Raw genomic sequence first — 13,500 nt, forward strand, 5'->3', positions numbered from 1 at the left:
TTTTTTTTATTTCCTCTTTGATTTCTTCAGTGATTTCTTGGTTATTTAGTAGCATATTGTTTAGCCTCCATGTATTTGTGTTTTTTACAGTTTTTTTTCCTGTAACTTAAATTTAAAGGCTTGATTTGTAACCCAGGATATGATCTAGCCCAGAGAATCTTCCATGAACACTTGAGAAGAAAGTGTATTCTGTTGTTTTTGGATGGAATGTCCTATAAATATCAGTTAAGTCCATCTTGTTTAATGTATCATTAAAAGCTTGTGTTTCCTTATTTATTTTTATTTTGGTTGATCTGTCCATTGGTGAAAGTGGGGTGTTAAAGTCCCCTACTATTTTTTTTTTCCTTTTTTTTTTTTTTTGCGGCACGCGGACCTCTCACTGTTGTGCCCTCTCCCCTTGCGGAGCACAGGCTCTGGACGTGCAGGCTCAGCGACCATGGCTCACGGGCCCAGCTGCTCCGCGGCATGTGGGATCTTCCCAGACCGGGGCACGAACCCGCGTCCCCTGCATCGGCAGGCAGACTCTCAACCACTGCGCCACCAGGGAAGCCCAAAGTCCCCTACTATTATTGTGTTACTGTCGATTTCCCCTTTTATGGCTGTTAGCATTTGCCTTATGTATTGAGGTGCTTCTGTGTTGGGTGCATAAATATTTATAATTGTTATATACTCTTGGTCTGATCCCTTGATCATTATGTAGTATCCTTCTTCGTCTCTTGTAATAGTCTTTATTTTAAAGTCTATGTTGTCTGATATGAGAATTGCTCCTCCAGCTTTCTTTTGATTTCCATTTGCATGGAATATCTTTTTCCATCCCCTCACTTTCAGTCTGTATGTGTTGCTAGGTCTGAAATGGGTCTCTTGCAGACAGCATATATATGGGTCTTGTTTTTGTATTCATTCAGCCAGTCTGTGTCGTTTGGTTGGAGCATTTAATCCATTTACATTTAAGGTAATTATCCATATGTATGTTCCTATTTCCATTTTCTTAATTCTTTTGGGTTTGTTATTGTAGGCCTTTTCCTCCTCTTGTGTTTTCTGCCTAGAGAAGTTCCTTTAGCATATGTTGTAAAGCTGGTTTGGTGTGCTGAATTCTCTTAGCTTTTGCTTGTCTGTAAAGGTTTTAATTTCTTCTTCGAATCTGGTTGAGATCCTTGCTGGGTAGAGTAATCTTGATTGTAGGTTTTTCCCTTTCATCACTTTAAATGTGTCCTGCCACTTCCTTCTGGCTTGCAGAGTTTCTGCTGAAAGATCAGCTGTTAACCTTATGGGAATTTCTTTGTATGTTATTTGTTGCTTTTCCCTTGCTGCTTTTTTTTAAAAATAAATTTATTTATTTTGGGCTGCGTTGGGTCTTCATTGCTGTGCATGGGCTTTCTCTAGTTGCAGTGAGTGGGGACTACTCTTTGTTGAGGTGCGTGGGCTTCTCATTGTGGTGGCTTCTCTTGTTGTGGAGCATGGGCTCTAGGCGCGCAGACTTCAGTAGCTTGGCTCGAAGGCTCTAGAGCGCAGGCTCAGTAGTTTTGGTGCACGGGCTTAGTTGCTCTGCAGCATGTGAGATCTTCCCGGACCAGGGCTCGAACCCGTGTCTCCTGCATTGGCAGGCGGATTCTTAACCACTATACCACCAGAGGAGCCCTCCCTTGCTGCTTTTAATATTTTTTCTTTGTATTTAATTTTTGATAGTTTGATTAATATGTATCTTGGTGTGTTTCTCCTTGGATTTATCCTGTATGGGACTCTTTGTGCTTCCTGGACTTGATTGACTCTCTCGTTTCCCATATTAGGGAAATTTTCAACTATAATCTCTTCAAATATTTTCTCAGTCCCTTTCTTTTTCTCTTCTTCTTCTGGGACCCCTATAATTCGAATGTTGGTGCATTTAATGTTGTCCCAGAGGTCTCTGAAACTGTCCTCAATTCTTTTCATTCTTTTTTCTTTATTCTGCTCTGTGGTAGTTATTTCCACTATTTTATCTTCCAGGTCACTTATTTGTTCTTCTGCCTTCGTTATTCTGCTATTGACTCCTTCTAGAGAATTTTAAATTTCATTTATTGGGTTGTTTGTCATTGTTTGTTTGCTCTTTAGTTCTTCTAGGTCCTTGTTAAACATTTCTTGTATTTTCTCCATTCTATTTCCAAGATTTTGGATCATCTTTACTATCATTACTCTGAATTCTTTTTCAGGTAGACTGCCTATTTCCTCTTCATTTGTTTGGTCTGGTGGGTTTTTACCTTGCTCCTTCATCTGCTGCATATTTCTCTGTCTTCTGATTTTGCTTAACTTAGAGTGTTTGGGGTCTCCTTTTCACAGGCTGCAGGTTCGTAGTTCCCATTATTTTTGGTGTCTGTGCCCAGTGGGTAAGGTTGGTTCAGTGGCTTATGTAGGCTTCCTGGTCAGGGGGACTTGTGCCTGTGTTCTGGTGGATGAGGCTGGATCTTGTCTTTCTGGTGGGCAGGAACGCATCCAGTGGTGTGTTTTGGGGTGTCTGTGGACTTAGTATGATTTTAGACAGCCTCTCTGCTAATGGGTGGGGTTGTGTTCCTGTCTTGCTGGCTGTTTGTCATGGTGTGTCCAGCACTGGAGCTTGCTGATCATTGAATGGAGCTGGGTCTTAGTTTTGAGATGGAGATCTCTGGGAGAGCTCTCGCTGATTGATATTACGTGGGGCCAGGAGGTCTCTGGTGGTCCAGTGTCCTGAACTCGGCTCTCCCACCTCAGAGGCTCAGGCCTGACACCTGGCTGGAGCACCAAGACCCTTCTGGGAAGTCTGAGGTCTTCTGCCAGCATTCAGTAGGTGTTCTGTAGGAGTTGTTCCACATGTAGATGTATTTTGATGTATTTGTGGGGAGGAAGGTGAACTCCACGTCTTACTCTTCCGCCATCTTGAAGGTCCCTCCTAGCTTTTTAAAAATTGCTTAAAGGAACTATCTTAAGTTTGCAGAAATTTGGCGTCTTCCTCATTTCCTATTATCCACCAAGTAGAACTTTTCTTCCAAAGTTTCATTCTGTAGTATTGACCTGGCTGTGGTTTTTGACTTTCAGGTATGTGCAAGAGGGGAAATAATCAGGGTGAAAGTTCTGGGCATACTGGCTATGATCGATGAAGGGGAAACCGACTGGAAAGTCATTGCCATTAATGTGGATGATCCTGATGCAGCCAATTATAATGGTAAGAAATATTTGTAGGGTCTGAAGTCTTTATACCTAAATCTTACCCAGCACCAAACTTAACCTGTAATGACAGAGTTGTAAGCCCATGCCTTCAAACTGTTAAAGAATGGAGGAGCAAAACATTTGACAAAGCATTGTTATTTCTACTACTGAAGTTCTGTGGTTAACTAAGTAAACTTTCTCCCTCATTCCAGGAAAGAAAATATCTGGTAGTTTGTATTTCCTGTTTTCTTCTTTCCTTCCCCACATGCTAACACTTAGTTGCTCTATTTATTTATTTTTAAAAATTTGAAAACTGAGATATAATCCACATACCATAAAATTCACCATTATAAAGTGTACAGTTCTATGGTTTTTGATACATACACTAGTCTGTTAACCATCACCACTGTCTAATTCCAGAACATTTTCACCACTCTGACAGAAAGCCCCATATCCCTTAGCAGTCACCCTCTATCCCCACATCGCTCAGTCCCTGACAACTACCAGTCTATTGTCTGTCTTTATGGATTTGCCTATTCTGAAAATTTCACATAAATGGAGTCACATGATATCCGGCTTCTTTCAGTTAGCATACTGGTTTCAAGGTTCATCCACATTGTAACGTGTATCAGTACTTCATTCCCTTTTTTTTTTGGTGGTAAAATTAACATAACATAAAATTCACCATTTGAACTATTTTAAAGTGTACAATTCAGTGGCATTAGTACATTCACAGTGTTGTGCAACTCACCACTTATCTCATTCTAGAACATTTACATCACCCCAAAGAGAAACTCTGTACCTTTAAGTAGTCACTCCCTGTTCCCTCCTCCTCCCAGGACCCGACAACCACTAATCTGCTCTCTGTGTCTATGAATTTGCCTATTCTGGATATTTCATATACATGGAATTGTAAAATATGTGGCCTTTTTGTGTCAGGTTTCTTTTACTTAGCATAAGGTTTTCTAGGTTCAGGCATGTTGTAGCATGTATCAGTACTCATTTTTTAAATGGTTGAGTTATATTCTATTATACAGATATATATCACATTTTATTTATCCATTCATCTGTTGATGGACATTTGGGTTGTTTTTGGCTATTAGGAATAATGCAGCTGCTATGAACATTCCTGTACAAGTTTTTGTGTGGACGTGTGTTTTTAATCCTCTTGGGTATATATACCTAGGAGTGGAGTTCCTGAGTCATATGGTAACTCTTATGTTTAGCCTCTTGAGGAACTGCCAAACTTTTTTCCAAAGCGGCTGCACCATCTTACAGTCCTGCCAGCAGTGCATAAGCTTCCGATTTTTCTACTTCTTTGCCAGCACTAGTTGTTATTTATCTTTTTAAATTATAACCCTTCTAGTGGGGTGTGTCTTTTTATTTTTGAGTTATAAGAGTACTTATATGTTTTGGATTCTAAACCTTTATCAGATATATGATTTGTCTGTATTTTCTTCCATTTTGTGGATTTGTCCTTTCATTTTCTTAATGGTATCCTTTGAAGCACTCAAGTTTTTCGTTTTGATGTAGTCTATTTTTTTATTGCTTGTGCTTTTGGTATCATTATCTAAGAAACCATTGCCTAATCCAAGGTCACAAAGACTTAGTTGTTTCCTTTTAAGAATTTTATAAATATAGCTCTTACATTATTTCTTTCTGCTGTTTTACAGAGTACGATCTCATATATATTTAAATATATGCAAATTTATATGTAAACGCATTTAAAAAGGACTCAACAACAACCTTTAATAGTACAATGGGAAGAAAGATGAAAAGAGTCTGACTTTTTGTTTCAGATACTTCTGTATTGACTAAATTTTGTACAATGAGAATGCATTCCTACATTTAGCTCTGATTCTAAATGTAGGAATGTGTGTCCATTTTCAGATGTGCTATTTACACAAGAGTGCACATGCTAAATAGCATGCTTTGGCCACAGTTAATGAAGCCACACCATCATTACATCAGCACAGTTTTCTGGGTGTCATTTCCCTGCAGTAGAGGTTATTAGGACCCTAAAATTTTCTCTGGGGGGCTGGCCCCATGATGCAAGCAGTATGCAGCTTTCCTTAAATGTCAACCTAAGGCAATGTCCATCATCAGTTATAACTGGAAGAGTATTAGGTAGAACTAACTAAGAGTAGAACTCTTGACAAGCCACAACTTTGTGAGGGATACACACAGAGCCATGGAAGAGGATGGCCTACCCAGTAAAGCAACCAAGTTGGCCATATTGATCCCCTTTGTTATTGTGGGCCCACGATGGCCAGTAATCCTTCTGCCTCAGTTGTGGGCATCAGGAAATTGAGTATTTTATGCTCATGGTTGTGGGCTGGTTAGAGGCTGAACCCAGGGAACAGCACAGAATTGGTGCTGTCTTTGGTAGGATCTATTTTTAATTTATTTTATTCTGAAATTCAGTGACTTTGGAAGGGGCTATTTTTATATTTTAATCCTGGGGGTATTTTTTTTTTTTTTGCCATGTTTTTTGTGGGATCTTAGTTCCCTGACCAGGGAGTGAACCTGGGCCCTTGGCAACGAAAGCACAGAGTCCTAACCACTGGACTGCCAGGGAAGTCCTTGTCTTTGGTAGGATCTTGATGTGGCATCAGGAGGCAGTTCAGGGAGCTCTGCAGACCACTGGCTTTGTCTGTACGTGTATAATGTACAACTGGAGGAACAAAAATTGACTGAGTTCTTTTCTCCTACTTTTTTCCTCTGGGTCTGGTGTTCACAGTTCCCTAGTCAGGATCCAGCATAGCTTTCAATACCTGGTTCACAGTGAGTGAGTTAATCAACGGTTACATTTTTCCTTGCTGCAATGTAATACAAAAATATGTTTGATCTTTGTCTCCAGTTCCTGGCAAGGAACTCCTAAAACACTTGGACTTTCCTGAGTGACGAGTGTCTTTTTTATTCATAATGAGCCCCTTTCATCACCCCTGAGTTTATGCTAATAAGGTGACTTACGGTGGGGCCCCTAGCTAGCCTCAGACCAGCTCAGTCAACAGAAAAAATGAATGATTAGAGGGTGGGAACCTCCAGCCCCAACCACTGACCTCTGGGGTCGGGAGGGGAGGCTCCATAAAAAGTCTGGGGTCATGAGATGCAGAGCACTTGTGAGTTGGTGAACACACTGACTTGCTGGGAGGGTGGCACGCCTCCCCACCAGAGGGCATGGAAACTATGCACCCCGCATACTGTGCCCTATGCATCTCCTCCATTGGACTGTTCCTGAGTTGTATCCTTTATACTAAACCAGTAAACATAGCACAGTGTTTTCTTGGGTTTAGTGAGTCTTTCTAGCAAATTATCAAACCTGAGGAGAGAGTTGTAGGGAACTCTGATTTATAGCTGTTGGTCAGAAGTATGGGTGGTCTGGGACTTGCGACCAGCGTCTGAAGTGGGATCAGTCTTGTGGAACTGAACCCTCTGACTGTGGGACCTGATGCTAACTCCAGTTAGATAGTGTCATAATTGAATTGTCGGACACCCAGTTGGTATTCCTAAGGAATAGAACTGGATGGAAAATTTGTTGGAAGATACCCTACACTTGTATTTTGGGTTTCTGGGTTTTCAAACTATTTCTGTATCAGGTGATATGTTTTATATGAATTCTAAGTTCCTTGAAATTTATCAGTGTTTAAACATTTCCCAGTTCAGTTTGTAACCTTTCCATACTTTTAGTGGTACCCTGATAATAAAATGCACGATATTCTCTAACTATGTAGATTATAAACTGGGGTTAAACAAAGTTATTTTATAGAAATATAAATAAGCTGTTGTTGAATGTATTCCTCCTTCCAATTACAATTTTCCTGATGGATTTTTTTTTTTGCACATGTATCTAATATTTGTTTGCATGGAGAAGCAGTTCAGTCATTTAAACTTGAATTTGATGACATTGAGGCTAGGCACTGTTAATGGCTGTACAGAAACTTTTAAAAGTTTTTTTTTTACACAGGACACTTTTTTTTGTTGGCCAGAACTAAAGTATTGTGATACCGAACGCCTATACTGTAGAGTGAGAAAAGCCTATTCACATTTAATATGTAACCTATCAATGAATATGTGTAATGCATTTTTCTTGTCTTTTTGTATGTAATTGGGGTGTGATCCTCGAACACAGCCTCAGCCTGTCTTTTGGTATCTTCTGTCCATCTCTTAGAAGTTATGTACACCTGCCAAACTATTCTCATTATGTAGCTGCCAGTTATTTCTCCCTTCTCTTATCTAATAGGAGTCACTATGGTACTGATTGTTCTCTTAGTATACTTAATGTCAGAGCTATTTTAAGACACTAGACGATTTCCTTTTATTTATTTATTTAATTTATTTTTGGCTGCATTGGGTCTTAGTTGCTTTGCGGGCTTTCTCTAGTTGAGGCGAGCGGGGGCTACTCTTCGCTGCAGTGCCCAGGCTTCTCACTGTGGTGGCTTCTTTTGTTGCGGAGCATGGGCTCTAGGCGCGCAGGCTTCAGTAGTTGTGGTGCAAGGGCTCAGTAGTTGTGGCTCAAGGGCTCTACAGCACAGGCTCAGTAGTTGTGGCGCATGGGTTTAGTTGCTCTGTGGCATGTGGGATCTTCCCAGATCAGAGCTCAAACCTGTGTCTCCTGCACTGGCAGGCGCATTCTTAACCACTGCGCCACCAGGGAAGCCCCGATGATTTCCTTTTAATGTGTGTATGTGTTCTCTTCTCAACAAGGTGTTAGCTCTAACATTGTCTTGAAAGTTTTTGATAATCCATCCCGTAGCTCTTTCCAAGTAAGCGCTTGATATTTTTATTGAATGCATAAATAATTACATACACATCTTGCAATCTGAGAAGAGAATCTTATTCTCTTCTTAGATATTAATGATGTCAAGCGGCTGAAACCTGGCTACCTGGAAGCTACTGTGGACTGGTTTAGAAGGTACAAAGTTCCTGATGGAAAACCTGAGAACCAGTTTGCTTTCAACGCAGAATTTAAAGATAAGGTAATGTGTCACTCAGAACTGTAGCTTTAGGCCTGTTTGTATTGAGACTTATAATTTAACCATATTGTTACCATCTAAAGACAATATGATCATAAAACAGATGTCTAAAGACACACAACAGGCTTGATGTTGATTTATTCATTTAAATGTTTTCTTCCATTGTTGATAGAAAGAAGTGATTCAAAAGAGACAAAGTTATCAGGCTTTGGGAAAATATTGAGAATAGAAAAGAACACGTTTCTATTATTCTAATGTATATCTCTTCAAATTATAGGACTTTGCAATTGATATTATTAAAAGCACTCATGACTATTGGAGAGCATTAGTGACTAAGGAAACTGATGGAAAAGGAATCAGTTGGTAAGCATTAACTCTTTTCTGCATGTTTAACACACAAAGCAGACTAGCTTACTCCAGAGGTTTTAATTACCTTAACATACTCCACCGTTACATTCACTTAGGGAAAGAGACTGGTTTTGTCAGTGCTTATTAAGTCAGTAGGAAGTGTAGACTGAAAGAAAAACCACACAACGGGAAGGTTGTGAGTTAAGTTTTATTTGAGGACTGTAGCCCAGAAGATAGCCTCTCAGAGAGCTCTGAGGAACTGCTCCGGAGAGATAAGGGAGGAGCCAGGATATATATGAACTTTTTTGCCGGGAAAACGTGTAGTCAAGTATAAAAAGATTACTGCTATTCATAAAGAAGAGACCTCTCAAGTTAATGATTTTAGTGTTTTTCTATGTATGGGAAGAGGCAAAAATCTGGGGTCATGTGAAATTTTTTCTTAGAAATGCATGTTAACTATCTAGGGGCCAATATACCCAAATGTTTCCTGGTTTTCTCCATCCTGAATTCCCCTCAGGGCTCACTGTCCGTGGGTGGCTGTAGTAGCTAATGGCTTGATCCTTGTAGAACTGGAATGGCAGGCAACATTTTTTTTCTTTACAGAAGGTAACTATATAAACAACTGAAAAATGCCACAAGATACTCTCTGAATAAGTACAAACTAAAACTATAAAGGGCACAGTGAGATCAGAGCTTTGTAAGGCTAATCGGGAAAACCTGCCTAGAATCAGAGTGCTCAGAATGGGATGGGTATAATCAGGTTGAGTTCAAGGGTTGGTATTCTCTGATGTGAATATGTAAGGTTCATTACAACTAAACCAGGATCTACTATGCACACTGAATTAACTACTACTAATAATAAAGCTAATATGATTGAGCAGTTAATATTTGCCAGGCCTGCAACACAGATGCAGGGAGATTAAACTTAACCAAAGTCATACCACAGTAAGCGTTTTGGAGTTAGGACTCGCATCCAAATCTGTCTGGCCCCAGATCATTTTTAGTACAGTACTTCCTCTTTTAAAGATTATAAGAGAATGCCCACCATTACCACTTAACTAGTGTCGTTCTGGGAATACTAGCTGATGAAGTAAATATGAGAAAGAAGACGCAGAAATATTGGAAAAGGGGGAGCAAATTGTTGCAGATGATATGATTGTGTACCCAGAAAACCCTAGAAAAAAGAACTCAGCAAGGTGAATGATTACAAAATGAGTATATATGTACATTGCTGGCTTTCTATATGAAGTGTAACAGAAACTATAATGGAGGAAAAGATCTCATGTCGAATAGTATTTAAAAACAAAACGCAGTATAAATAAGAAACCTGAAGGACCCAGAAGAAGAAAAGTTTGACTCTATTGAGAAATATAAAAGATGTTAAATAGAAAGGTATATATTCATGAATAACATTCAGTTTCATCTAGAAAAAATCTGCATCTCAGAATAACGAGGGAAATTCTGAAAAAAGTAAGGGTAGTGGTGGTGAGGAAGAGTGTTAATTATTTTGGTACTGTTTAGTAATATTGTTTTACTAAGAATTTGGTACTGAAGAAGAAAGTCAAATTATTCAGTTCTGTTAGAGTTTGATAGACCTAAAGTAGACCTAAAGATGTATGGGAATTCAATTTATAATAAAGAAGATATTTTAAATGAGTGGTTTGGACCAACTGCCTGTTTAGGAAGAAAATAAGACTAGATCTCTATCTCGCTCCTTACATTCCTTATGCCAGATATACACACTGGCAACCACCCTCATGGCTGTGGCCGTTTCATTTTGGAAAGGTGCTGTAAGCAGGCAGGTGCTCCACGAGTGCCCTGTGCAAGCAACCCAGCACCAGTGTTCTTACCTCCAACTACTTTATATCCACATGTTAACTGGGTGCTGGCTGAAAACTAGGGTTTGTAACCCTAGTCTTACATCAGCATTTAATTCCAGACAGATAAATTGTAATGTGAGAAAGTTCTAGAAAAAGTATAGGTGAATTTATTCATTAGCTTGTAGTAGGGAAGACCTTTCCAAACAGAAGACAAACTCAAAATCCATAAAAGAAAGATTTACTTGTGGCATTATTTTTTTTATGTATCAGGGACAATTTTTCCCAGTTTCTGCTTAAACAACACGACAGAGGGCTAAATTCCTTAATTTATAAATAGCTTATTCAAATTGATAAGAAAAAGAATAATAGAAGGAGAGGAACAGATAAAAAAAGAAAATTTACATATAAGAGGATGTACAGGCTCATTTTATAATTTTTTTAAATAAATTCTTTCAGGATTTGTTTATTTCATTCGTAGTGGAATTAGTTTATTCTTTTTTTTTTTTTTTTTTGGCCGCGTTGGGTCTTTGTTGCTGTGCGCAGGCTTTCTCTAGTTGTGGCGAGCGGGGGCTACTGTTAGTTGCGGTGCACAGGCTTCTCATTGCGGTGGCTTCTCTTTGCAGAGCATGGGCTCTAGGCATGTGGGCTTCAGTAGTTGCAGCACGCGGGCTCAGTAGGTGCAGCACGTGGGCTCTAGAGTGCAGGCTCAGTAGTTGTGGCACATGGGCTTAGTTGCTCCACAGCATGTGGGATCTTCTCAGACCAGAGATTGAACCTGTGTCCGCTGCGTTGGCAGGCGGATTCTTAACCATTGTGCCACCACAGAAGTCCTCATTTTATAATTTAAAATGCAGCTCAGAAAGATAGTGTTATCCCCCAGTAGCTTTGCAAATTTTTTTTTTTTTTTTTTTTTTTGCGGTACGCGGGCCTCTCACTGTTGTGGCCTCTCCCGTTGTGGAGCACAGGCTCCGGATGCGCAGGCCCAGCCGCTCCGCAGCATGTGGGATCTTCCCAGACCGGGGCACGAACCCGTGTCCCCTGCATTGGCAGGTGGACTCTCAACCACTGCGCCACCAGGGAAGCCCTGCAAAATTTTTAAAAATTAAATGATAGCGGGGATGGCAAGAATATCACTATATCTATCTATCTATCTATCTATCTATCTGGTTGGTGAGAGTTTAAATGGGTACAACCTTTGTGAAGGGCAATTTGACAATATTCAGCCCAAAATTTTAAATGCATGTATTTCTTTGTAGAACCACTACTAGGAATGTATCCTATAGATATGGTCCCAAAAGATTTATGTATAAGGATGTTCATTGCAGTGTCATTTATAATAGCAAAAAGTTAGAAACAACAAAAATGTAATGGTTAAGCACATCCATATAACAGAACAGTATATGTCAGAGTTAAAAAAAAAAAAAAAGTTCTATGTTGATAAGGAAAGACGACCAAAATATATTAAGTGAGAAAAGCAAAGTCCATAGTAGTATATTTAGTATGATCCCATTTATGCAAGGTGAGATACACAACCCCCCCCACCAGCATCTGTTTATATTTAAATTTTTTTTCTGGAGGGAAACAAGAGCTATAGATAATGATTGGAGATCATTTGGAGATGGGAGGGAGAGAGGCTTTCAATTTGTGACTTTCTGAATTTTCTAACTATATATGTGTATTACTTTTTTTTTTATAAATGTCAGTTTATCTGGGTAGTAAGATTTTTTTCTGATTATGAGAAAATCCTAATGTAAAAATAATTCTCAGGAATCTTCTGTAAGTCAGGATAATGTCCTGTAAAATGCAAACATTGTCTCTCCACAAACATAAGAAAAACTGAGCACACTTACACATTTGTGTGAAAATGTACAATCATGAGACTTTGCTTTTAATAACTTCTCTATTTTGTGGTGTCCTATTATTTCTATGGAAATGGGCTTAATGCATGTTAAGTGGCAGGTAACTGAAGATATTTCTTTTTCATTTTAATAGAATATTTCTGATCATACCCATGTTATAATACACAATAATTTAATACATAGGAAATTTTGAACTATAGTTAACCCAAAAAAGTTTTTAAAAAATCATTTTAACCACAATTTTTCCATAGATACTCTTATTAACATTTAGAGTTTTTTCTTTTTACAGTCCTTTGTGTATAAGTATAATATTTTCAAAAATAATTAGGATCATATTGTATATACAATTTGTTTTATGGTTTAAAAAAGTTAACACTATAAGCATTTCTCATGTCATTAAGAATATAATACTTTTATACTATATAACATTCCATCTGTGTAATACTCCATCTCATGGATAAATCATTTTTAGTCATCCCTGTTGTTGGACATTTTGGTTACTTCCAAGTTTTCACTCTTACCAATAGTGAAATCGTGTATGTTGAACATCTTTGTACATCATAGTTTAAGTCTCTGAGTTCCGACATGTAGAATTTATCTATCAAAGAGTATGTGCTTTTTAAAAGGTTTTAGACACATTTGTTTGTTTGTTTTTTTATTTTTTTCTCTTACTTTTTCTTTTTTTATTTTGTTGTGGACAGATTTTACCAGGTTATTTTTCAGGAATATTGAACCATGTGTTACTCCTGCCAGGAGTGTCTATCTCAGATGTCAATACTGACAGAAACCGGATTCTTTTGTTTTTTGTTTTTTTCATTTTATCTAATTAGGAAAGATATGTTTGTCATTTTCATTTGCATCTTAGCTCTTTCATTGAGAATTACACTGCATTCAATCACATACTTTAAAATGTGAACTTGTTAAGGGATTTGAGTAAAATTGACCACAAGAATAGCTGTATATTAAATAATTAGAATATTTAATATAGGTGAGAAAGCTTTCAACTAAGCCAGACTTGAATCTCATCTGGCCTACCACCTTCAACTTGTTATTTTTAACAAGAGAGAGTTTTAATAAGAGAGAAGTTTTTGTTACTGTGACTCATGACAACTTTCCTTTATTCAATAGCATGAATACAACAGTGTTTGAGAGCCCCTTCCAGTGTGATCCTGATGCTGCCAAAGCCATTGTGGATGCTGTAAGTAAAGGTTTCCTTGAAAAAGAACATGCCTGGTGGCCAAAAAATATGGTGTTGAATGGGGAGGGAAAGTACCTTCAATAAATATTTGAGGATGTCCTGTACACATATTACAATGTGAGATCTTGAAATTACAAGCCATA

General features: G+C 38.5%; 1 protein-coding gene across 1 annotated transcript in view; it reads left to right on the forward strand.

Annotated features, from left to right (window-relative positions):
• PPA1 (inorganic pyrophosphatase 1) overlaps positions 1-13,500 on the forward strand; it is a 37,841-nt gene that overhangs the window by 22,382 nt on the left and 1,959 nt on the right. The window contains exons 6-9 of the mRNA XM_060092173.1: positions 3,046-3,172; positions 8,008-8,135; positions 8,410-8,495; positions 13,288-13,357. Of these exons, the coding sequence (XP_059948156.1) occupies positions 3,046-3,172; positions 8,008-8,135; positions 8,410-8,495; positions 13,288-13,357 (411 nt within the window). The remainder of the gene's footprint in view (positions 1-3,045; positions 3,173-8,007; positions 8,136-8,409; positions 8,496-13,287; positions 13,358-13,500) is intronic.

Source organism: Mesoplodon densirostris, chromosome 1 (assembly GCF_025265405.1).
Source record: "Mesoplodon densirostris isolate mMesDen1 chromosome 1, mMesDen1 primary haplotype, whole genome shotgun sequence".
Classification (NCBI taxonomy): domain Eukaryota; kingdom Metazoa; phylum Chordata; class Mammalia; order Artiodactyla; family Ziphiidae; genus Mesoplodon; species Mesoplodon densirostris.